The 25,747-nt window shown below is 41.3% G+C and overlaps 1 protein-coding gene across 1 annotated transcript; it reads left to right on the forward strand.

Annotated features, from left to right (window-relative positions):
- The first annotated feature begins 995 nt into the window (after positions 1–995).
- galnt17 (polypeptide N-acetylgalactosaminyltransferase 17) lies at positions 996–19,093 on the forward strand. Its single transcript, XM_073489160.1, has 11 exons — positions 996–1,236; positions 2,859–3,042; positions 6,049–6,215; positions 10,948–11,122; positions 11,952–12,149; positions 12,926–13,043; positions 13,746–13,931; positions 14,248–14,385; positions 14,823–14,918; positions 17,045–17,206; positions 17,967–19,093. The coding sequence occupies exons 1-11, from the start codon at positions 996–998 to the stop codon at positions 18,099–18,101; spliced, it is 1,800 nt and encodes a 599-aa protein (XP_073345261.1). The 3' UTR covers positions 18,102–19,093.
- The last annotated feature ends 6,654 nt before the right edge of the window (positions 19,094–25,747 follow it).

The following is a 25,747-nucleotide window of genomic DNA, read 5'->3' on the forward strand; positions in this document are numbered from 1 at the left end:
AAGGGAGCAGTGAACAGACACCCCACCCACCAACGCTGCCCTGCTGTGAAGTGAACCGTCGCCGGATCCACTCCACGTTTTTCCCTGCGCCCTTATTAAGCTCTGTGTAGGTTATAAGGAGAATTAGAGGAAATAACAAGGCGCAACAAACAAGAGGGGCGTGTAGAATAACAGGAAAACGTTTGCTATGTGCTGAGTGAATGATGGAAAATGTGAAAAACGAGAAATCAGGACGCGTTTCTCTTCTGCTGCCGCGTTCCCGGATCATCTGAACCTCCACCGGAGGATGCTGCGTCTCTTGAAGCGCTGCTATCCGCTCGCAACCCGAAGCTACAGTCTCCTCAGCTGCATCTCACTGTGAATATTACAGCGTGTGACGGCTGGAAGACGACGTACGAGCGGGCATACAGGGAGCACAAAGGTTGACTGAACATTTGGAGGGTTTTTCTCTGAGTATCTGCGAGGATTTTCCTGCGCGCAGTCCTCCTCAGTCGCATCACTGCCGACTTCTGTTAGACGCAGGAGGAGGGGAAAAAAAGACGGACTTGATTTTCTGCTCTCTGTTCAATTATTTAGGAGTATCTGTTCCTCAGGATCAACATATGCTGCTGTCTTTGTTTAACATCGTCCGTGCATGATCTTACAGCCGGGCTGGAAGTGGCGGTGACACGGATGAAAGCCGATGGCCAGGCGCCCCAAATTTGCTCAGAAGGGGGATGCAACCTAAAATAACCCCGGTGCCAAATGGTAAGAGAGCAGATTAATGACCGGGAGTCAATGCAATGAAAGGCTGCAAACTGCAGTAACGTGTCTGTTGGTCTTTGCTGTTTCTCTGTAAGGTTTAACCCGAATCATTATGCTGAATTATCCCTGCAGCTTTCCGCACATCGCGAGCCTCAGGAGCCCTGAATCTGTGACACCTTCGGCTTCTCCGGAGACTCTCCCCCCTCCTGTCCCCCCCCGCCGCTCGGAGCCCGGACACCGGCGACTTTTTAATGGCTTTTGTGTTCAGAAGATGGAGGGTTTTACTGGTGCTGAACGTGCTCGCTGTCGCTGGCTTCATGACTTTCTGGGCCAAGTGCAACACACGCAGCGTCCAAGCCGCCGGTCCGGAGGCTCCGGCTGACGGGAAGAGGCCCCGGGGCAACGGGACGGCGCAGGGGCCCAACATCAGCCATGAGGTGCTGCTGAAGAGGCTCAGCTCGCTGGAGGACGTGGTGTACAGGCAGTTGAACGGTAAAGAGCAGTGTAACATTTAAACTGAAATAACACGTCGACCTGATTTCCCTCAAGGAATCTGCAGAGGGAGGAAGAGTTTCTCCTGGAGCTGTGAGGATGTGACAGTATGACCTCTTCCTCTATAGATCATAGTGAGGTTCCTCCTGGGCCCCTCAAACACCTGTCACATTATTTCATGTTAAGCATGTTTGATGAGATTATAAAAATCCAGCCAACTGACCTGCAAGCAAACATCCCCAACTGTTACATATACGAATATTTAACCTCTGCAGCTGATAGCAAAGATCAGCAATGAAATGATGAATCATTTACAATAAAACATTTCATTTTAAAAACCTACATAAAGGTCAGATTTGGGTTTAGTTGGATGAATAAAGGTTATCATCCTGAATTCATGACTAAAGGAACAAAATTTGAACTTGAAACAGAAAATTAACTTTTTGAAAGGTGATTTTATATTTGATTAAACTTCAGTTAATAGTTATTTCACGGTTAACAAACAATAAAATGTGTTGTAAATGATGTTTATAAGACATTGTAAATGGTTTATTAGGCTTGTCGCAGTTTAACAGCGAAACAACTATTAACTAAAGTTTAATAAACTATAAAATTACCATTAATTAATGATAATTAATAGTTATGTTTAAGTTAAAACATCATAATGCAGATGCCTCTTTCTTTCCTCAGTGGAGGAGGTTCTGTTTTCACCTGGGTCCTTTTATTTGTTTGTTTGTTGGTTTGTCAGCATGTTTACACAAAAACTACTCAATTTCCATGATTCCCCCAAAACTTTGATGGAGGCTGAGTCTCGGCTTTTTTCTCACTTTCTTTATTATGCCAAGCTAGGGCGTTTTTTACATTTACACACATTTCTCAGGGAGTCAAGCCTGGATCCTGAATTTACAAATCAGGAGTTTTTAGGCAGCTGGTATCTATGAGGTGTGGGCTCTACAGAGTGCCCTTCTAGTTAAGTGTTGTATTTAACGAATCCCTGGAGGAGCACTGTGTTGACCAGGGGGTAAAGGGGGCTCAGAGGTCAGGGTCGACTACAGAGCAGGAGCTTTTAGAGATTCGCTTCCTTCAGGACTCTTCAGCAGGATGTTTGCCAACGCAGAGGCTTTGAACGCAGCTCACCACGTTGAAGGATAGTCACTTTAATCACACTGCCGCCCACAAATACATCCAGTCACACAAAGAAGAAGCTTATTTTATCCCTTATTTGAAACAGTGAAATCCTTGAAGCTTCATTAACAGTTTGCAGCCTTGAATTGAGTGTTTTATCATTAAAAGTGTTTCATGTCGTGTTTTCGCACAGGAGCTACTGACCTCAGTGAGAGTAGGAAGTCCTGGAATAGGCCCACACATCCCTGTTAGGAAAATATATCTGTACAGTGAAGGTACTCTGTGTGAATCTGTGCCAGCACTTGTCATAATGTGAATTCAGCTCAGAGGTTCACCTGTGCTGACAACCACTGACTACACACTGTATGTTCATGTGAGGTTGGAGCTGTGATGTGGAGGCGGGCTATCGGCTGTAAGCCACAGAGAGCCTCACTGAGGGGAGAGTGACTCAGCCTGACTAAAGGATCCTGACATGTAATCTTGTTTGCCTCACCCAGGTCTGTCCAAATCTCTGGGTCTGATTGAGGGCTTCGGGGGTCGGGGTAAAGGCGGCCTCCCTGCCACACTGTCGCCAGCTGAGGAGAGCGACGCTAAATACCTGAGGGAGAAGTACGGCTACAACGCCTACCTCAGTGACAGAATCTCTCTGGATCGGACTATACCGGACCACCGGCCTGGAAAGTGAGTACAAGAGTGGATAAACTTAAAATGTAATGCTGGTTCATAACAATTGAACAATTTCGAGACACAATCCATCTCTGAGATTTCTGCTTCAGCCGAGTAAAATGGAGATTAATGGAATTTGTTTGTGATGCTAACAGTTCGGTACAATTACATTTAAAGACATACTGTGCAGGATTTATCGATTGTTGTTTGTAGACACACAGTTGAACAGTGGAGATAGTATTTGATGCTTTGGGTCAACAATCTATTATCTTTCTCCAGAATCACCCAGAAACGCCCGGAACCCAGCAAAATATTAAGAAAATAAGAAAAAACAAGATATAGATATAAGATGAAAAACACCTTCCAATGTAGTTACAATGAAAAGTGTTCGCGGTGATTTCTGTGCATTAACCAGACAAACTGGGATCCTGTTTATGTTGCTGATGAATCATTTAAATTGAACATAGTTCATTCTGAGCGCTGAAGTCCCTCTGGCTTTAGGTGATTGGCATCAGCTGGTTCATTCATGCTTCACAATAACTGGATCATGTACCACGCAGCCCACCTGACACTTCTCATTGTTACTCTGTGGGCACGCTGATGGCAGCTCCCTACATCAGTCCAACCTCACATAAAATAAAGTACCTGCCTACACAATGTTATTTATATGTTCTTGTTGTGATGTAGCTGGTTAAGATTGATGTTGTTCAGAAACAGAGTTATCGCCCGATTTAAAACATTTTTTAGAAAAGTAATCAAAAAGTAATCAAGTGTAATAAGTTTCATTATTTTGATGAAATAATTAAAATAGTGACATTCCTTATTATATTTGTACGATCTTACTAGTAATGTGTAACCTGTTACTTTATATGTGAATACAAATAATCTGAAATAACCTTTAGATTTTCCTCTTCTGCCATTACCCATTGGATGAAAGTTGAGCGTGCATCATCTGTGTAGAAGTCCAAAACATGCACGCTGAGTTGCACTAATGTAAAATTTGTTTTGGTGACCCTTCTCATGGGATCAGGCAACACACATGTAGTTTTTATCCGTCCCACTGAAGCTCTATCTCTCCCTCCCTCGCTGCCTCTTACTCATGTTTGATGCAGTTGCAATCACAGGCTGGCTATTGATCTCCAGGCACGCATGGATGCTCCCACCACACACAACAGGAACACTTTGAATTGTGCTGCATACCATTGATGAATATGCAGATCCCTGTGCATGTCTGTGAGTGTGCACACGTCAACTCGTGCTCTTCCAGTGTGCCCTGTGTAGTAAATTGTAGTGACATTCATGGTGCAGGTCCTGTAAAGCATTTGTCTGTCTCTGGCCCATATTGCTGGTTAATCGAGTAACAGTCCTTCTATTTGAAAGTCAGTGATGATGAGAAAGCCTTGGGCCTAACGCTGCCACCAACTGTGCGTGAGTGTGTGTTGGGGTTGCGGAGTGGAGGAATCAGAATCCAGCACTCTCATTTGTCACTCGGGGGGGTCTTTTATGTTGCCGGGATCAAAGCGGCGTGTGAAGCGTGTTGGGGTGTGATATCTTCAGGCTTAGCAGCAGCATGTATGATGGATTCTGAGGAGTCTCCTGTGTTTAACTGAAGGTCCCTTTACACGCACACAGCCGGAGGTGGTGGTGAAAAGACGGAGAGGGAGAGATGTAAAGAAACAAAGAAGTAATGTAGTTTAGGGGAATTCTTCTAAATCTGCTTACTGTCTTCTTCAGAGCTATTACATTTATTTGCCCAAACTTGCTTTCCCCAGCATTACAAAATAATACTAAGCGTCAACTGATACATAAACACAACAGACTTTAGCTTATCTCAGATATGTCAGTATATATCGGCTGATAAGAAACTACGTACTTCTGTACAGAAATGCCAAAAGAAAAGCCATCAGCTGATGAGCTGACTCTTGTAGTCACATTCAGATTAGTCAATGAAGCTGTACTTGTAAAGTGACAAGTTCACACTCTCACACTTGGATATTATTCATGCTGCTCCCTTCTATCTGCTACACACTGCTGTTACTGGTTACGCTGCTTTGCACCAGCCAGGCCTCCTCCTGTTCTTATTACCATAATTGCCATGGCATCCCCTGCCTTGTATATTATGAACATAGATTCTCCATATCAGTGAGTTTATGTATCTGCCCTTAGGGGGGGTTTAATATGTTCCCTCAGACTTTTCCACTTTTAATTGGCTTCATCTAGAGAACTTCTTCAAACACAGAACCTTCTCTGCAACTGTATGCACTTCATTTTTAGGCTATATCAGGATACACAATATATCTCGATATTTTGAAATCTTTTCAAAAGGACTTCATAAATGCTATCACAATATTTTTTTACCAAATACCTCGATATCTATAGTACGACAATATTGCAGGGATGACTTGGTACTTTCACAAAATATAAGCAGTATAAAAATAAAAAAATAAATAAAAAACTTTTGGTGGCACCGTTCTTCATGGTTCATCCACTAACAACCGATGCTGATGTGAGTGTTTCCTGCCGAAAAGCCTTGAGAAGTGTCATCTGGTTTCACAAATTTTTCATGAAAACATTGGATTTATTATAGAATTGCTTGTAATTAAAATGTAATTTCATGTTGGAAATGAGATTACTGATACCAAATAAGACAAGAAAAAGAGATAAGTAACGGAAGGCATTTCCTCTACCACTCTTGCTAAACTTAGAGCCAGAGCCTCGCCCTGCCTCTTTCCTCTTCATTAGAGCTCCTTAAACAAAACAGCAGTAAAGAAAAAACAGGCCTCCTATCTGCAGCAGACAAACTATGAATAGGCCAATTTGCTTGGCAGAACAGGAAGCGGCACGTGGTTTGCCTTTCAGCCTCATCGAACAAGATGTCAGCAGCCCCATGGAGGCAGTTTGGTCTTTTACAGCAATGATGGAGGATAAGTGGAGCGTGCAAAGCCCAGAATGTGGCTTCACAGGCAAGCGTGGAACGGTTTTTGTGTTACAGATGTGGTGTGTTTGCGTGTCTCTGTACAGATGCCGAAAGGTCAGTTACCCGAGAGACCTCCCCCAGATCTCCCTCATCTTCATCTTCGTCAACGAGGCTCTGTCGGTGATCCTGCGCTCCGTCCACTCAGCTGTCAATCACACTCCGGCTCACCTGCTCAAAGAAATTATCCTGGTGGACGACAACAGCGATGACGGTCAGTCGAAAAGGAAGATTTCCTCTCTCAAATCACAAATGATTTTAAAATTCTTGTATCTTAAGTGAGAGAAAACATTTGCCTCTAGGGGCGGATGAAGAGAGGACAAAACAACCAGAGGGTGACAGAAGGCTCCTAGTAGGCCTCTTAGTTTGATAGATGGCCTGTTCTCTCCTGACCAACCACCAAATGATAGAAATGATTTTACCCGGTCAGCTTCAGAGGTTTCTTATTGCAAAGATTATCATTATTTCTTGCCAGAGGTGTTGTGTTTGCGATCCTGTTTGTTTTGATTAGATTTTGGCGATTCTGTAAAGGAGACATGTAAATTGAAGTTACATCGAATGATATGGCAGCATTTCAGGCAAAAGATTTGTTTTGACTTTGGTGTGACAACTTAGCTGAGATGATTCAGTGAGATTAAAGGTTTGAAAGTAACACATAGACTGCAGCATTTTTTACCTTGATTGTCTCATTTCTCTACAAACAAAACCTGCTGTCAGAACACTGTGAGAGATCCTGTAATCACATAAAAACCTTTAAAGTGGCTTCACAGTACAGTTTTGACATTTTGGAAAATGTGAATTTTGGATGTCTTGCCAAGAGATAATACGATCGATAATGCTCTCACGTTTGTATGGTCAATATGAGGCTTATTGACTCCCTATGTGTTTCCCACACATAGACATTACTTGAGCAGGCCGCACAAGTATATTAACGGCTGCCAAAGTATATCTGGCGGCCCATTTTCACATTTTTTACTTTATTTTTTTTTGTTATCTGTCCGAGACGATGACGTCATCCACGATCGATTAACTAGTGGACAGTCTGCCCTCGTTCTACCCTTCCTGTCTGCTGAAGTTCGCACATGCTCTGCAGAGAAACACAGAGAGAGAGAGAGATGTGCGCTGGTATTGCATCCATCCTGTAAATGCACAGATTGTGATGCAACCTCTCCTCTTCACCGAGGGCCTACTTGAGCCGTTTTTTTCGTACAAGCCTCTAAGTTCACCTGGTCGTGGCGATTTCATTCAGTACCACATTGTCTTTGATAGTTTCGAAAGGGTTACATAAGTAATGACAAGCCTCCTCCACATGCAAATCACCTGCTGTTGTGAAAACGGAATTGCGGATGAGAAAAATCCAAAGCTGTGTTTTATGGGCGACTTTATAAGACATACTGCTGATGAAGAAAGTCAACGGAGCAGACAGATACAGGGAGAGCTGAGAGGGCCTCGCTAAATCTTAATTGTGTAATGCGCACAAAAGGTGGGGGCGGGGGGTTCTGTCCTGGTCTATTTTTGGCTCTGAACAGTTTCGTCACAGCCAGCAGAGACTCTGGGAAGTTACTGGTCCTGGCCACTATTTAATGGGCAAGTATGAGATATGTGTTATCAATCTAGACTTACAGCTCTCTGCAAGAAAGCAAATATTTTCCAAAATGTCACACTGTTCCTTTAAAGCCACCACCAGTGGAGGGTGTCTGTAAATCAAACTTTCACTGAAGTCAGTAGAGAGAAGAGTGAAAACATGTTTTTTTCACTGAGGGAATTCTTTACTGTCTTTCTTCGCTCTTCTTTCAATGAAGAAATACTTTTCAGATCTGATATAACAGATGCTATAGTAGCATCTACACTAACCTCGTCAAGAGCTACCATTGTTGTTTTCAAACGAACAGCTGCTTCTCTCGCCGGTCGTCATATCTAAACCACAGCTGAAGCGTCCAGTAATTCCTCATAGGATGCTGATAGGTCAGAACTACTGTGGTTCAGCCACAAGCAGGATAGATTCATGAGATGACATGTTCTCGCCTCATAAAGTAAAATAAACTATGGTTATCATCTGTACTATAGGAAATGATTGACACATTCACATCCTCATATGTTCCTCCTGAACATGCTGATACGTTGCTCTCTGAAGTGTTACGGGATAAAGGCGTCAAACTTGTGGTATGCCTTTGTTGGCCTGACAAGGTGATGAGCATCTCCTTGACAAAAGCCGTGGTCATTGCTTTGGAGGAGCAGCATTTGCTGAGGTGACTGATGGTGTCGAATTTTTGCAGGGGCAGACAGGCAGATAGAGGCGGAGCGCCACAATTGGATGTCACAGGAGAAATGTCCCTGTCTTATTTATCGGGCAGGGCTGCCAAGCTGGGCTTTGTGACATCAAGGGACGGAAGGAGAGACGAGGGGAGGGGAAGGAGATGAGACCAGGCAGTGCGTAAAGGAGAGAGGAGGTACGGGAAAGATAAAGAGCAAGGGGTGTTGGAGAGAAATTCGGGAAGAAGGGAAGAAATAAAGGAAGGAAGAAAAGGGTTGAGTGAAGAGGGTGGAGGGGTTTTGAATATAGACATAAGTGAAAAAGCAGGAGAGAAGAAGAGAGAAACGGCAATGAAGAGGCATCAGAGGATGAAAAGAGAGGCTGAAAGAGCAACTAGGCTATTAGAGAAAGTGGCAGTGACTGGGAAAGGATGAGAGACAGAGAAGCTCTAAGATAAATGAGGTTGACAGAGAGGAGAAGAACGAGTGCAAGGCGATGGAAATCCAGAATAAAGAGAGAGGGAGCAATCAGACAGAACGGAAAGCAAACACAAATAATGAGGGAAAGGGAAGAGAACGATGAGATAGTCGAGGATTAAAGGATAAAGCTGATGTTATTCTGTCTCTCTTATTTTCTACAAATCTCATGAAAAACCAACAATGCCATAGTCTGTCATTCAACACTTTCTGATGTCCCTGCCTCGTCTGCTTCAGCACTAAGCCTGCTGGTTTCTACCGAAGAATTAAATCCTCGCTATAAAACTGTCACAAATATATTGTTTTTGAAAAAAGGCTAAATCATTTCCTAAAAGAGATGGACACTGTTGTTTTTGCAAACATTACTCAAGCGTCAAATATTTATTGATGATAAGAGAAATATAGAATATTGCCCTTTTTCTCCTTCAAAAATATCTGAGGGAGAAAGAGGAGGAGCAAAAGGAAATAGAGACAGTTGAACCCCATCACCACCCCATCACTCCTCTCTCACTTGAAACTGCTGATTGGCTGAGAGCCAGCTATCCATCACGGCGGGGAAGAGATTGCAGCGGCGCAGAGGGCGAGGCATGCAAACAAATAACACTCACCACTCTCACCGCCTGCACGAGTCACCCGGATCCGTGGCCTTGCAGTGTACACACCCGAGTGTGTTTGAGTGATGTGATGTGTGTCTGTGTGTGTGTGTGTGTTTGAGAAAGAGAAGACACGGCATAGGAAATGAGTTTGTGATCAAGAGCGTGTGTGAGTGAGAAAGAAATAGAAAAAAAAGCGGAGAGAAAGAGAAAAGAAAAGACAGAGAGCATGAGAAATGTGTTTTTGTTTAAGGGAATTTTTAAGTATGTGTGTGTTTGCGATGCAAAGGAAGAAGGATTGTGAGTGTTTGGGTCCGGGGGGAAAAGGCTGATGAGTTGATGGAGAGATCAAAGGTGGAGCAGTCGATGACACTCAGGAAGCCGCAGACTCTGATTCGTGTTGTGTGGAGTCTGTTGAAGCTCAGAACGGCACCGCAGAGAACCGAGAGAACAGATTTATGTCATCTGACTGTTTGTGTGTGCGTCATTTGTTTTTCTTTCTTGACATAAATCTCATTGTGTGCTTGTGGTGAAACTTTTTGTTTGGTTGTTTATGTCAGTGTCAGGCTTGGAGGATGTGGCATCACAATGTCAGTCCTAGACAAGAGATAATGTGATTATTATCCTAATGAATGGGGCAAATAATTAATGAGAGGCTATATAATAACGGTCTACCTCAGCTTGTACAGTTCAGTGCTCAGAGTCAGGTCAGATCTCTCTGCTGATGCAACTGTTCACTGCAATAATGATGATTTGTGTGCAAAGTGTTGTTTTTTTTCTTTAATTGGGAGCTTTAAGCTTAATTTCACATATTTTATTATGCTATGTTGATTTGGCATTTGAGTCTGCCATTGGTTTACTGTAATTAACAAAACACTGTCATAATGCTTCATTGATTAATTACAGTTTAATAAATGATGCATTCAAACATTTTTATTATAGGATTTATGGGATTTAGGAGGATCTGTTGGCAAAAATGGAATATAATATTCACAATTATGTTTTCATTAGTGTATAATGACCTGAAACTAAAAGTCAGTGTTGTTGTTGTCTTAGAATGAGCCTTTTATAGCCTTGAGCCTTTTTTATGAGAGGGAACAGGTCGTCATCCACAAAGCCATGTTGCAGCACTGTGTTTCTACAGTAGCCCAGAATGGACAAACCAAAACTGGCTATAGAGAGGGCCCGAACAATCAAAAACATTACCGCATCAACAGCACAAGAATAGAGTGTTTTTAAAAAGGAAAACTAACGTGGTGTTGAAAAAATAAGCATTTTGAAATCAAATTAACTCAACTCAACTGTGCACTCAGCTGTGAGTGATATTCATTCAGTCTGAAGTAGGACACAAGTGAGATTTTATTTTTTTTATTTGGCAAACAGTCTGTGGTGAGTGGAAAGGCAGAAACATAACATGTCATACTTTACTGAGAGCTGTAAAGAAATGATTTAGTCTTTATTCAAGAGCTGAAAAGTTCAGGTCAGCTACTGTCCTGTGCTGCAAAACTGGAACTATCAGGGCTTCAATATGCTGTTCAAGGTCTCACATTACAGGACAGCCCGTCTAACTATCACCCGTTGTTTTGTTTGGTGGCTGTGTTATCTTCGTCTTACGGAGTGCAGAGCAGCTGAAAGGACCACTCGAGGAGTATGTGAACAAGCGCTACCCCGGCCTGGTGAAGATCGTCAGGAACCAGAAGAGAGAGGGACTGATCCGGGCCAGAATCGAGGGCTGGAAGGTAGCCACCGCCGAGGTGACGGGATTTTTTGACGCCCATGTGGAGTTCACCCCATCCTGGTGAGTAAGACTGGAATTACTATTGACACCTGCTCCTTTATATATAGTTCTGTAAGTGTCAGTGATGTCTGGAATGAAAACATCTTAGGATCCCTCTCCCTCTTTTCAGGTAGACCTTCACTTGGACACATTTATGAATGTTAGAAATTAGTATTCCAAACCAAACATTGTGATAACCATTGAATTACAAATAGTGATAAGAACAATAACAAGAACAGACTGTACGTATCACTTTAAAAAGAAAGTTACAAGGTGCTTTACAGAATCATTAAAGGAGAGAACAAAGGATAGCAGAGGCAGCATAAAACGAACACACAAAAAGCAATTTCACACCTGAGAGGCTTTAAGATAAGGAGTGAAGGAGAAGGGTAAAGCCTGTAGAATCAGGATTAAAAGATACTGTCGGACATATAGCTTGTCAAATAAACAAAACATAAAGCAAGCAATGAAATAGGACATTCATGAAAGTACATTTCAAGAAATCATTTAAAAGATGAAAATGATTTGGCTGAGACGGGAACACTTGACTGCCTTTTTGTAAATCCCACTGGTACCGTTTTTGTAGGTCTCCTATTCGTTTTCAAGCTCAGTGTGTACTTTAGAGTATGTACACAACCCAGTTCACTCAGCATAAATAGACACATGCCCTCCAGAGCTGTGCTGAGCTGAATCAAATGGAATTTGTGATAAAGTTGGTACAACTTGAGGGACCGTATAACTGAGTGAAGTGGGCGAGAGAGGGGAGATCTTAAAAGAAGCTCTGTGTCGTCTGTCTTTCAGTTTGTGTCGGTAAAGTGTGGACATGTGTATGTGTTTATTCTCCCGTCAGGGCCGAGCCGGTTCTGGCCAGAATAAAAGAGGACCACAAGAGGATTATTCTGCCCTCCATCGATAACATCAAGCACGACACGTTTGAGGTGGAGCGCTATGAGAACTCAGGCCACGGCTACAACTGGGAGCTGTGGTGCATGTACATCAACCCGCCCAAACAGTGGTGGGATGAGGGGGACATATCTGCTCCCATCAGGTGAGCCAACTTCACCGCACTCACTTAATCCCATTGACAAACAATCAGTGTTTACCCCAAAGTCATACTTGAGTAAAAGTAAAGATATCGTGTCATAATAAAACTTTGGTAAAGGTATCAGATCCGATATTCAGCATTTTTTTGATTATCAGAATTGTCTTTTTTTGTTTTTATCCAGTTGCCAATAAAATTAATTAATTTTAAATTGTGCTACTCTGGCAATGATTCAGCATGCATTCAGCAAAGTAACTAATAACTTAAGTTATCAAACAAATGTTGTGAAATGAAAGTGTAAAGTAGCAGAAAATAGAAATACTATATAATAGAAAACAAACAGTGTTTTTGGGAGAAGCAGGGTTTTGTATTTACCCAGTTTGTCTCCTTATATTATCAAAAGTTCTTGGGGGATATACTCGTGTGATAAATGAGGAATAAATAAGGAGGAGAACAACAAATAAGACTCAAAGTCATTTAAAAAACAGCAGTTTTTGTGCTGCAAATTGGATTTTTATAATTTGATGTCCACCCAGATATTTGTGTTTAATCCATTTTTCCGTTTTTTTGAAATTCAAAATAAACACTAATAAATAAGCAGATTTTTGAGAATAGAAAATTAAAATGCATATATCACTTGTACACATGCAGAAGTATATATTAAACATCTGTATGCGTGCTGCATTCACACAGACAAGTGCATACAGACAAATCACAACAAATCCACACACACCAGACATGCAGGAGCATGTTTTCATATTGTTGTGTTTCCCTCGTTGCAGGACTCCCGCCATGATCGGCTGCTCCTTCGTTGCCAACCGCGACTACTTTGGCGAACTCGGCCTCCTCGACTCAGGCATGGACGTCTACGGAGGGGAGAACATCGAACTGGGCATCAGGGTTTGTGTGTCACCCAGTTTCCTCCTCCTCCTGCTCCCTTTTTACCCCTGTAGGTTTAAGTGGAGCAGTGGCCACCGTAGCGTAGCACCGCTGATAAATGAGGCCCCATTAGGAGTCCTGGAGGACCAGCCCTGTGTGTGCAGCTCACAGCAGGGCAATGGAGATAAATAGGTCAGATGGAGCGAGAAGGTTGGGAGTCTGTTGCTGTATATCTTGAGAGATGGAGAGTCAATTGTTGTTCTGCACAGTTATTGTGGGGGTTTTTTGCCAAAAGGCAGAGGAAAGAAAATTGAACATTTTCCAAATTTCTCTCAGTGTCAGTGATGAGTATGATAAAAGTCTATTTCTAGTTCTGCCGTTGGATTAGTGAAGTAAGACTTTCCACCTGATTTAATCAATTACTTTAATACCAACGTTAAAGATACATGACATTTCTGCATTGAAATGTCTAAAAACGACTAGACCTTAATATATATTTTGTTGAGTTGTACTTGAATTATCCCAAATATTTCCAACAATGTTTGAACCCAGAGAAATCATTTTAGTCAAGGTGTGTTTCATTTTGTCACCTGTTTCTGTAACTTCTGGGAAAACATTAAATGATACGCCAGAGAGTGGAGAAGAGAGTCTGCCAACATAACTGAATGTAACTAGCTAGCTTTAAGTTAATTTTCATGTTTATTTTAAACCACCAACCTGCAGGTGTGGCTGTGTGGAGGCAGTATGGAGGTGCTGCCTTGTTCCAGAGTGGCTCACATCGCACGGATGAAGAAACCCTACCACAGTAACATAGCTTTCCACACACGGCGTAATGCTCTACGCGTGGCTGAGGTCTGGATGGATGAGTACAAGTCCAATGTCTACTTGGCCTGGAACATCCCTGTGGAGGTGAGAGACTGTTCCTGCAGAGAGGATGACGGTGATGCTAACTTCTGTGCCCTTCTTTTTCTTTTTCATTGCACATGAACTATTAGCGCAGTTGATCAAAATCTAAAGAACAATGTTTCCTGCATGGCAGATAACAAATGTCCAAACTCTGATAAACTGGGAATTAGTTGAATCATTGTTGTGGGAGTAATCAACAGACTATAGCAAAGTGGAAATTTGTGTTAAAATATTCTGCAGCACCATTTAAACTATTCATGTGGAAAAAATGCCTCCGTAAAGCAAAGACTTCCCATAATGACTCGCTGTGCTCTTGCAGAACCACGGTATTGATTATGGAGACATCTCTCAGAGGGTTGCACTGAGGAAGAGTCTGCAGTGTAAAAGCTTTGAGTGGTACCTCGACAATGTTTACCCGGAGATGAGGAGGTACAACAACACGCTCTTCTACGGCGAGGTGAGTCAGCAGTCAAACTGACATTGAAGAGGGGGGAAGACAAGCTTGTACTTTCACGGTGTGGTGCATTTGTACATATAGATGAAACCGCTGAAAACGGATGAGAGATGAGGTGAGAAAAATAAATCCTGGGGGGGTTTTATAAAAAAAAAAGCTCAACCCCAAACAAAAAGAGAGCATATCCCCACACACTGTCTGCGCTGTGGTATAAAAATAATACAACCCTGATTACTTAAAAGGTTTGGGCTCTGTGTAACCTCAGCACTCAGCAACATGTTTCAAACAAGCTGGGACAGAGCAACAAAAGACTGGAATCAGGGTTGTAGAAAATGTTTAATATGTATTTGGATCCTGAACTTAACACCTAAATACAAAGATACAAAGAATTGTGACAGGTGAAGTTGAGTGTGATTTTAAAAGATGCTCTGTGATTTCAGATTCGTAACTCTAAAGTGAGCCACCTGTGTATGGATCAGGGTGTGAAGGAGAACCACACAGCCACCCTGCACCCCTGCCATGGATGGGGTCCTCAGGTAGGACATGGACATGGGAGCCCGATGCATTCAAGTCTGTAGACTCATGACTAAAACTGTCTGTATGTATAAAGACTAATTTATGCATACGCATTCTTCTTGTCAGATTTATCAGGCTGTGTGACGACACGATTCTGTTTCATAAATCTGAGTCATTCTGGTGGTTGGCTTCCGTGCATCAGGTTCATTTGTCCATAAATGGATGCAGAAACACCCATAAATATACTCTTTGCATATTAGTACTTGCACCCTGTCAACAGACCCAAAAAAGAACAGTGCAGTGCAATTTAACCGACTGTTTCATCAGCAAGGTTCTCCGACATCATCAAGACAGCTGTCGTCACAAGCGACCATTACGCACAGCTGTGGCTATTTATAGTGCCCGTTCATGTATCTGTAAACCAACATTGTTGTAATATCCCAGTCATCATTATTAAACATCAGGATGGTCATGATTAATATATAAAGCTCAAACAGAACTGTCCAAAATTGACTTTACTAAGTGATTTGCAGCAAACAGCATCAGGAAAAAGGATCATCAACAGGGAGGTAGTGGCTCCAGTGTGAATAAAAACAATGATAAAATTCATCACTCTTGAATAATTTCAAATTACATTTAAAAATGCACCTCCTAGTGATGTTTTCAGTCATTCGTGAAATATTGAAAACAAGAAAAAATAAATTTTATTCTCAGGTTACATCTTTCACTTTATATTACATGTTCACCTCACCATTTCACCTGCAGCTGCCTCGAGATAAAACATGTACAGTACTTTTTCACTGCACATTCTCCTCTTTAAATACAATTCTATATGTGGGAAAAGGTGTACGTGTGGTTTTCATACGTACACACATTTATACATCCGGCCCTGGCCACAGAGTGCATCTCTCACCACTTTCTTTGCCTCTCTCTTGAAAACACACACAACTCATTACCACTTTTCACCAGTGACGTGATTTACAGTTGTGTTTCTCACACAGTCTCAGCTGAAATCCTCTTAGGAGAGAGTTCTGCTGTCAGGATAAAAATGTTTCTGTGTTGCACTTTTTGTGCTGAGGCCCTGAGTCAGCCAGTGTCACTTCCTTTGCCCTCCAGCCCACGGGGCATCTCTTTTTAGCCTGCAGTGGTAAACAGGTGCTTCGGGGAGCACTGGTCTTGGTTTCAGTGGTAAAATGCGAGAAGCTTGCAGAGCTAAAAATAACAACAATTCTGGCAATTGTGCAGCACAATACCCTCTTTCTTCAAAAGTCACACTTCAGTTGTATTTTTAAGTCACCTGTCTGATGAAACGAGTGCAGCAGTTTCTCACTCACACTTTATGCAGGTAATTGCTGCCCAAGGTGTCTTAAGAAGCAGCAGTGACCTCTAGGGACTGCAAGTGGCATTGTTAGGATTTTAAGCTCAAAATATACCCACAACCCCCTGTTTATGCACTGCAAACATATGACACAGTTTTCTGCATGTGCTTCAACATTTCTGTAGCAGTTTAACACCAGAGCCCTGATGGGGACAGTGCATGGAGAGACTCATCACACTGGGCTTCTTTAACATTTGAAGACTGAATTAAAGCACGACTCAATAATTGACTGCTTCATTGTGCTGTTGCAAACCTTTTACTGTAAAGCTGTGCACTTCAAAGTGAGAAACTGCAGCCTGCACTTTGTTGTCAGAATTGTAGGTGATTAACACATAACTGATCAGTCTTTTCTAGATGCGCGTAGATGCTCATTTATCTTAGAAAATGGACAGAAAACTTCAGGAAAAGAAGCCAGTGGAACAAAAGGTTAATGTGAAGTATTATGAATCAAGTTTTGTTGTTACTCTTGAGTTTTTACTTTCAGTACGAGGTGGTTTCTCACCAGTTTCCATACCATGCATCACAATCCATACCATGCATCACAAGAATTTGATTTAGCAAACTAAAATTAGGGTTTGTTTGGAAATTTTGAAGCAACCCTGTGATTTAGACTGATAAGACGGGTGTGGTTTGAAAGGAAAATCTCAGCTACAGTATAGCACTTGACAGAGAACACATGTTAATCATTCATATTGCATGGGCTGAGCCATAATCTCAGTGGAAAATTTAACAGTAGACACCATCTGGCATGTTTGTCTTTTGCCTCAGTTGGGACGTTACACCAAAGAGGGTCATCTGTTCCTGGGCCCCCTGGGCAGCACCGGGGAGGACACTCGCTGTGTGGTAGATGACCAGATCAACAGCTTTCCTCAGCTCCTCAACTGTGAAAAGGTGACCAACGTGAAGCAGAAGACATGGCATTTCTCTCAGGTGAGAAAAAGAAAGAAAACTGTTTTTGAGGTTGTTCATAAAGAAGCCAAATTTTGTTGTTTTGTGAGTGCTAAATGATGTGAATCTGATGTGGAAATTAGAGTAAAGCAGAGATGAAAATGAGTGTTTAATTGGTGGCAATAAACAAGGTTAACAATTTACCTTGTGAGGCTATTTTAAGTGAATTTATCGATTTCCGCCAAAATATACTTAAATGTTTGAGCTTAAAGGATCAATATGTGATTTATAGTGTAATTACTCTAAACTAATGGGCTGACTTTCAAGGAGACAGGTTGCCACTTTAGACATTTGGCACGTCTGACATTTTTTTCCCCCTTTTTTAGACACAAACCCAAAAGGTCATTTTTCCATCAGTCTTTCATTTCCACCTGAGGATTTTTTAAAGCTAAAGTGTCAAAGCTTTGAAGCTGTATTTGCACTAGAAAAGGAGAGTTCACACAGAACACAGCAGACCGTCAGTAAAAAGTAGTGAAGAAAAGTCCAGCAGAAACAGGTTGTGGTTTCCTGCAGTGGTCTTGTTCATGGCAATAGTGTTACAAAAGTCTCAAAATTAATGTGCCGATGATTTTTTTTTTTCCACAATTAAAACACTATAATTAACACCTGAGAAGGTTAAATGAGAAACATCGTCCCACATCAGGCCTGGCTCTCATCACATCCCATCACAGTCACATGTGGTCCAAGGGCCATCTGTTAAACCTGATAAAACCAGCACGCTGTCTCTCCTCCTGCCCTGCAGAATGAGTCCATCATAAATCGAGCCACGGGGCGCTGTCTGGAGGTGGTGCCGGCTAATGTTTACTTCGGTCACCTGCTGGTCCTGCAGCCCTGCTCGGGGCAGAGATGGACCATCAAGAACACCATGAAGCAGTAGCTGATGAGCCAATTTCACTGGGACCAATCACACCAGAGGCCACTTTCAAGAGCTCTCAGCTGAGCTCAGCTTGGCCGAGGGGCACCTGATGAGGCAGAGGCTCCTCGTCATCTCAAGAAAAGAAACTTTTGTGAAAAATGTTTTTTACAAACTGGACGTTCAAAATGATGTAAGTTTAGGGTGAGGACTGTTTTTCTCTCCATCTAAATTTGACAACCTTTCGATGTGACGTTGCCATAATTCCTGTACGTGCCACTTCTCTACGGTGTGTTTAGGTTTAAGGATGGAGATTTGATCAGCCAAAACTGTGTTTTGTTTCATGTGGGGGGAAAAGTGAGGTTTCTATCGTCATTCTCAAAATGTTTCAGCATTATTTCATTCTGTATCATGTTAGGTCTTCTAAAAGAATTTTTAAAAAACTTGAATTTCATTTTCAGTAAACGCTGATCAGAATACATTGGCATCATCAGTGGTTTGACATTTTAGCTTAAGATACCTGTAAATGAAGATTAACCCACAAACAATAATGCCCAAAAGTAATTTTTATTTTCTTCTCACAGAAGTATAGACCCTGTAAATATTTATAATTTGAAGAAAAAGGCATTAACAATAAATATTACTTGGTGTATTGGAGCCTATTTTTTGCAGCTGTTGTAAATCATCTCAAAAATCACACTGTCGAGGGCTACTGGGCTAAATCATGGTTTTATATGTCGTGGACGCATTTGTCTTTTTTATTGTTATTTTTATGAAAAGCATTCGGTAGCACCAAATGCAGCACATCTTGTAGCATGATTGTAAGTACTGTATGCACAAGGGGACAAAGTTGAGTTGAGCTGAGCCGTTTTATTCTGTTACCTGCTGAGTGCCATAACTACTGCAGATGGCCAAAACTAACAGGCTGCAGCCTGAAGCACTTTTTTGGACACAGAGATAGAAGTGCAGACTCCGAGAGAAATATTGAGTCAGTAATTAAAAAGTGCACAAGTGCAACGATTGTGGAAATGCTGGAGGCCTTCGAGGCCAGTATTGTTAATGTATTGAGATGTATATGATGTCATATATTCAATTAATTCAATGTTATCAGTTGGATTTTTGCTCCCAAGATTGTCTTCCAATAAACAACTGATTTCCTGGATTTTTCATTGTGACTCTCTGAAGATACAGTTGCAGTTTTTCAATCTCTTGATTGATTCTGGTTGGTTAATCTTCAAGTTTAATGTAATTGGATTTATATAAATTTTTTTAGTTTTATGCACTTTAATTTGTAGAGTCACTCAACCAGTAGATCAAATTGTCTTTGTGCAAAACTGTTTTTTTTAAAAAAGATATTAACTTATTACTTTGTTATCAACTCCCCATACGAACATTCCCATGCAGGGCCCCTTTGTTTTCAATTGCTCCGTCCATTTGCATGGTTTTGGTTAAAATGTTTTCTCGTACTGTGAGATTCACCCTTTAAACCATCTCTAAAAATAGACTACTTCAAAAGAGATTTCACCCTCAGCTTCCAGCTGCATGGCATCTGGTGCGACTGAACACCAACTTGGCTTATGAATAGTTTAATCACATATGCTTTATAAAAGCAGCACACCAAAATATTACACATCCTCATCTGAGGCAGCCAGGTGGCCCGACATAAAAGATACTGTCCTATAAAAGAGAAGTTATGGAGTCAGTCCTGAAAGGGCCGTGTGTCCTGTGAAAAGTGTCCTTGAACCAGACGCTGAACTCTGTCTGCTCACTCTCACTAAGCTCCTCTGGATGAAGCATCAGCTAAATGCTTAGGATGTAAATGAAACAGGAGGAGCCTGCTGGGAGCACAAGGGCCTGTTTTTAGCAGAGAGCTGGAGAGGGTGGTGCAGCTCTGGAGGACAGAGTCTGCATGCAAACACAACACAGACTGCTGATCAGACTCTTTAACGACAGCGGGCCTGCTCATCTCTTCCCTGCATTAAAAAGGATTAATATAGGGTGGTTAAAATCCTGCTGAATGTCAACAGTTACTGTAATTAACACCAAGGACAGTCGGATCAAATGAGCTTAATAGACTCTCGTTATGTTACTTAAGCACTGTATCAGGTGGGTTGTACAGGGACAGAAAATTGCCTACTTTGTAGATTTTAAAATGTAAAAAAAGGAACATTTTAGATCATATTAAAATTCTAGTTGATTAAAGGACTAGTGTGTAGGATTTAGTGGCATCTAGTGGTGTGGTTGAAAATTGCAACTTACTGAATATCCTCTGTCTCACCCTTCCCTGTGGTGGTGGACAAAATGACAAAGGTCCTCTCTACAGTTAGTGTGTAGTCCCTTCTAGGCTGCTATAGGAACATGATGAGTTATTGGAATCAGTTATAGTATAGAGTGCCGCAGGAATGAGTCCTAAAACCCTTAAAGTCAGTGGGTTTTTTGAATGGGTTTTCAATCAACTGCCTGAAATACTGTAAGATCTGTGGTTAACACAAGCTTACATGTTTTCTTGTTCAAAGATATAAAGTACGTCAGTAAATACCCTGCTTGTGAATTTTAAAGCATTTATGTGTCTTAAAAACGGTGGTTGCTAACAAGCGGCTAAATGAGACTACAGAAATTGTCGGGGACATTAAAGGTCATCACAGCGAACACAGAGACCATTTACTCTCTAGTCCGTCTTTCCAGGCGGACTAGTTGCAAATTATTCTAACTATATTGATCAATTTATAGTAAAGTATGCATGGTATAGTGTATTAAGAAACTCAGTGGCTTAATGTTTTTTACATCTATTGATTTAATTTACGCTTCAAAAATCATAAAAATGTGTCCATCTGTGACGATTATCTTGCTGAACAAAAAGTCTCTGAAGATAACAGAAGCTGGTTTGATAACAGGGCAAATAATCCACTAATGATAAAAAAAATAATAATTTGTACCGTATGACACTGTGTTTAGTTACCTGACTGCAGGTCAGCGTCTGCAGACGACCTGTCACCTCTTCCTCTTCTTCTGCTTTCACGTGTGGAGCTGAAATTATCTGTAGCAACATAGACAATATCATTATTTGACAGAAACTGATGAAACGGCAGGAAATCTTCAGATATATTTTAACATGGGACAATTTGTGATGAGTCACTGCAGCTGGACCTTTTTTTTCCAACACATTTTATAATATAAATGTTGAATTTGTTTTCAATAAGGTGTGTCTGCCTTTTGAAAAAAGTGATTGAGAGATCAAACATATAATTATATCTTTGGGTTACAAAATTAGAATAACTTTACCGACTGGGTCCTCCGTATGTGGAGGTCTCAATGAATTTACATGTAAATATATATATATATTTTTCAATTAAATATGGCTGATATGGTTGTGCACTGTATCAATGTATTGGTGTCAGCACAGCTTCACCAGATCAGTGCCTAATGCTACCCTCTTGTGGTGTTAGTGTGGTCCCAAATAGCTAATATTCACTCAGTGGCCACTTTATTAGATACACGTGTACAATGCCTAATGCAATCTAATACAACAACCATCTTCACAAATTTCATAATGTTAAGTTTCTGGTAACATTGTTGGAAAAGTGTTTCTATTTCTGAGCCGGCCTCAACCTCGATTCCATGAAAGAGGAGCGTGTCTATGATGTTAAGGTTTTTAATTTAAAAATATGTGACTTTGTATGTTTCACAGACTTTTACACAAGGGGGCTGATTTAAAGGAACAGTTCACCCAAAAATGAAAATTCAGTCATTATCTACTTACCTCCATTGCTGATGGAAAGTTAGGTGAAGTCCACAAGTTCTGGAGCTTCACAGCAAAACAGTGAATTCTCCTAAACAAAGTAGCTGGGGACAACACTGAGCAGCTAAATTGATTAATTTAGGGGTCAATTAGTTTATATTAATCTGTGTATGTTTGTCACATGTATTCGATGGCTGCAAAGACACTGTTAAGTGTCATGATAATGAGCACACACAAGTCCAGTGTCAAATAAAAACATAGAACGCCGTTTAAAAAACACAGTTTTATTGCCTCAATGCTTAATCCTTTAACTTTTGTACAGATTTCAGTATTTACAATTTCATAATTATTATGCCTCTAATAAATAGTACAACTTAAAGTTTTTTTCTAGTCTACATGTTTAAATATTGCACATGCAAAGTATGTATAGTGTGTGCTTGTCTAATAGATATGCTGTCTTATTAGCTATGTACAAAGTTACATAACAAAAACATGTGGGGTCCAACCACCATGCTACTGAAGAGACACTATGTGGTTCCCCTCCAAAGTAAAACTCTACTTCAATCGATAGAGACATGCAGGGGCAGGGACAGTTTCATTACAGTAACTGTAACTCAAATCCCAAATAACATACCCAAATAAAAAATAACATTTTTTAAAAGTTCTTCTTGAAGAACAAATAAATGATAAAACACCTTCTACAGTTAACCACTACATGGCAGCAGTGACTCGCCGTGAATTTGGTGGGAAATTTCCACCAATACTGTATGAATAACAGATTCAAAAAAAGAGAACAAATTCATTTTAATCAGTGTGACGGTTTTATATTAGAAAAAAAATAAAAACCAGTGTGACCTACAAGGCTTTGCAGACGTTTTTTGCACAAAGTATACTCTTCATTTCAGTCTCCAAAACGTTATAATCTGTAAATCATCTGTGAATGAAACCTTTTACAGGTTCAAACAGAGTTTTCTGCCATAGGCAAGAAGTCTATTCCTACAAATACACTGCGTTTAAATATGTGTTCACATACGAGTGCTGCCCTATCTGCAGTGTTGGTAGATCAAAGTCATCCTATACAATATACATAAAAATCCTCATATTTTAACATTTAAGGTCAACAATTGCCAGACACTGTGAGTACGATGCTGTGAGTCCTGGCATCACATTCCCATGGTGCGTAGGGAGTAAGAAATACACAAACACTGTGATGGGAGAACAGCATGGACAATGTGATCTCACTTCACCTCTAGATGGCATTGTTGCACATAACTACAGCCCTCCTTGACATTTCATTGGAACGGATGACAGGTACAGTGCAAAAACAAGAACAGGAACAAAACAAATCCTACAAGACAGACAGATTTCTGCCAACAAAGGGCAGTTTGATCTTGTGTTTCCATGTGGGAACAGGGAAAAGCGTCTATATTGTGATGTCTGGTTCACCTCTGCGGAGTTCTATGGCTTTGGCAAGAGGGTGGAGAGGAAGCAGAAAGGGCCTTCACCGCCTGATGCGTTTGTGATGAAGCAACCGCCTCTCTACCTGCTGATCTCCCTCCCTGCACCTCTGTACCCGAGTGAGCAGAGAGCACCGACAGTCATGCACATACAGAGATACTGTACACCTTTGACAGACACTTGAGACACATCAGACGTAGGTTACGGTATTTACAGAAGACACTGACTTGATCGCATGCACTTGATAACATGGGTGTTTCTGAGCCCCGGCTGGGTTCACAGGTTGAGATGAGATTCAGCACACGAGTTCAGAGCCGACCTCAGAGGGGACTCAACTTGGGGTCTGCGAATGATTCAGTGCTGTGAGACAGTTTACATCCCACAAGATTTTCATAGTTTTCTTGCTTCAAAATGATTTAAAATGAAATAATTTGATTTCTTCTAAACAGTGATTTTTTTAACCACCGAACAGGAAACATATGGAAGTGTATTGCATCCACTTGCAAAAATCGGGCTCTGTTTTCCTGAATTAACAAGATAATTATCCTGGAAATTCAGGAAAAACAGAGCAGATTTTTCTTCTGCTCTGTGAATGTAATATGCTTAAAATACATCAAATAAGATGAGTGCTAAAGTAAGTATGTGAGTCATGGACACACAGAGAAGGATTTTGGTTGCAGGATGTATTCAAATTCAGAAAGTGTGCTAAACTGTGAGAATCACACATGGAGAGATAGAAAATGTTTTTGTTTTTTTTACAATTGAAGCACACAAGTTAAATGTTGATAGGATATAGAGGATAGATCAATCAGTGCCTCAGTCTTACTCTTTCAAGTTTACATTGAAAAATATGATGTTAATGTAAAAGGTAATAATGATGCATAAATCACAAAAACTTGAATTTTCAAGCAGTTTTTGAGCGCAACGACTTGTGCATGAAACAAAAGGGGATTCAGCCTCTCACAGCACTGAATTATACTTCATTAACTCAATTCATAGTGATCTGAAGGACGAAAAAATCCACCCTAAAACACTTCAACGCTGTTAAATCTCTATACTCGACTAGTAAGTCAATTTCTCTTATTTCTCTTATCAAACCAGATTATGTAGCATCACATATTTCCAACTGGGGTTCAGTTTGAGAACAGGAAAATGGTAAAGTATTTAAAGGTCCAGTGTGCAGGATTTAGTGGCATCTACTGGTGAAGTGGCAGATTGACAACCAACTGATCCCTCCTGGTTGCTTAAAATCACTAAAAACGTGAAAAGGCCCTCTCTAGAGCCAGGGTTTAATTTGTCTGTTCTGGTCTACTGTAGAAACATTGTGGTGCAGCATGGCAGACTCCGCGAAGGTGACTATACACTCATAAAAAACATATTTATAAATATTATATTTCGTTTCTGCCCCTAAATCCCCCAAAGTCCTACACAGTAGACCTGTAAAACCTCAATGGTATGTTAGGATTTGGTGTTCTCTGGGGGTTGTCAAAAGTCATTTTGGGAAAATCCCCAACTGAGACGGACTGAGAGAAAGTCGGTAGACCAAAAAGTAGAATTAAATCACCTTACAAAGGAACTCCTGGAGTGCACTGAACACCACAGATAGATGATATATAACAGTGTGAGGTTGGATTTTTTCCCTTTAATAGGACACAGAAACCTTTTCTTTTCACTCTGAACACTGTTCATCCAACAGTGTCCAGGAGAAAGAGAAGATCTAAAAGTGAACTTTCAGAGCTTCTGAATTCATTCATGAATTCAACAAGACTCAAGTTACGATTTAACTTTTTATTCGCTTGACTGCTTCGTTGGTAGGGCTGATGAACTGATGCCAGCACCTCATACCAGCCCACAGACGCAGGAGTTGAAAATAGAAAGTTGGAGGGCTGAAGTATCGTAGCACCATGAGAGCTCCAGGAGCTGTGGCCTGACACGTACAGATCCTTCTATACACTCGAGTGGCCGCGAGTTCTGCCATCGTCCTTACAGGGACTATAATAAGAGGGCAATTGTTCCCTTCCTCTCTTCTCTCTCGGGGCCCAGACTGCAGCCCTGGTGGCTCATCAGACTCCTGGTGGGTGACAGATCTGCAGACACACACGTCAAATCTCGCCTGCTGAGAAAGCGAGCAGCTCTGAACTCATGCACTTTTTTTTTTTCTACATTTTTTATTGCATCAGGGAAACAGACAGACAGAGTGTTATGTGTGATGTCAGCCCTTGAGTGTCCCTGTCAGAGTAAAGGGGGAGGAGTCCTGCATGACTCCTCATGCTGGCTTCACGGTTTCATTGGACGTCGGGTGGAGAGGTGCCACTCGTTTGAAAAAAATTAAAAATAATTTCAAAAATGGATTTTGTCGATGATTAGTTTGAGTGTTGTTCCTTGTAGTTCTTTTCCTATCAACAGGGATATGACCTCACCCACTGGCATGCACATGCAGGCTGGCTTGTTCCCCCACTCACAGTGGGCGCCG

Source organism: Pagrus major, chromosome 2 (assembly GCF_040436345.1).
Source record: "Pagrus major chromosome 2, Pma_NU_1.0".
Classification (NCBI taxonomy): domain Eukaryota; kingdom Metazoa; phylum Chordata; class Actinopteri; order Spariformes; family Sparidae; genus Pagrus; species Pagrus major.

Coding starts and splice junctions, on each gene's coding strand:
- galnt17 (XM_073489160.1), top strand. CDS start 996: ATGGCTTTTGTGTTCAGAAGATGGAGGGTTTTACTGGTGCTGAACGTG. Junction 13,044..13,745: donor ACATCGAACTGGGCATCAGG/GTTTGTGTGTCA, acceptor ACCAACCTGCAG/GTGTGGCTGTGTGGAGGCAG. Junction 13,932..14,247: donor CCTGGAACATCCCTGTGGAG/GTGAGAGACTGT, acceptor GTGCTCTTGCAG/AACCACGGTATTGATTATGG.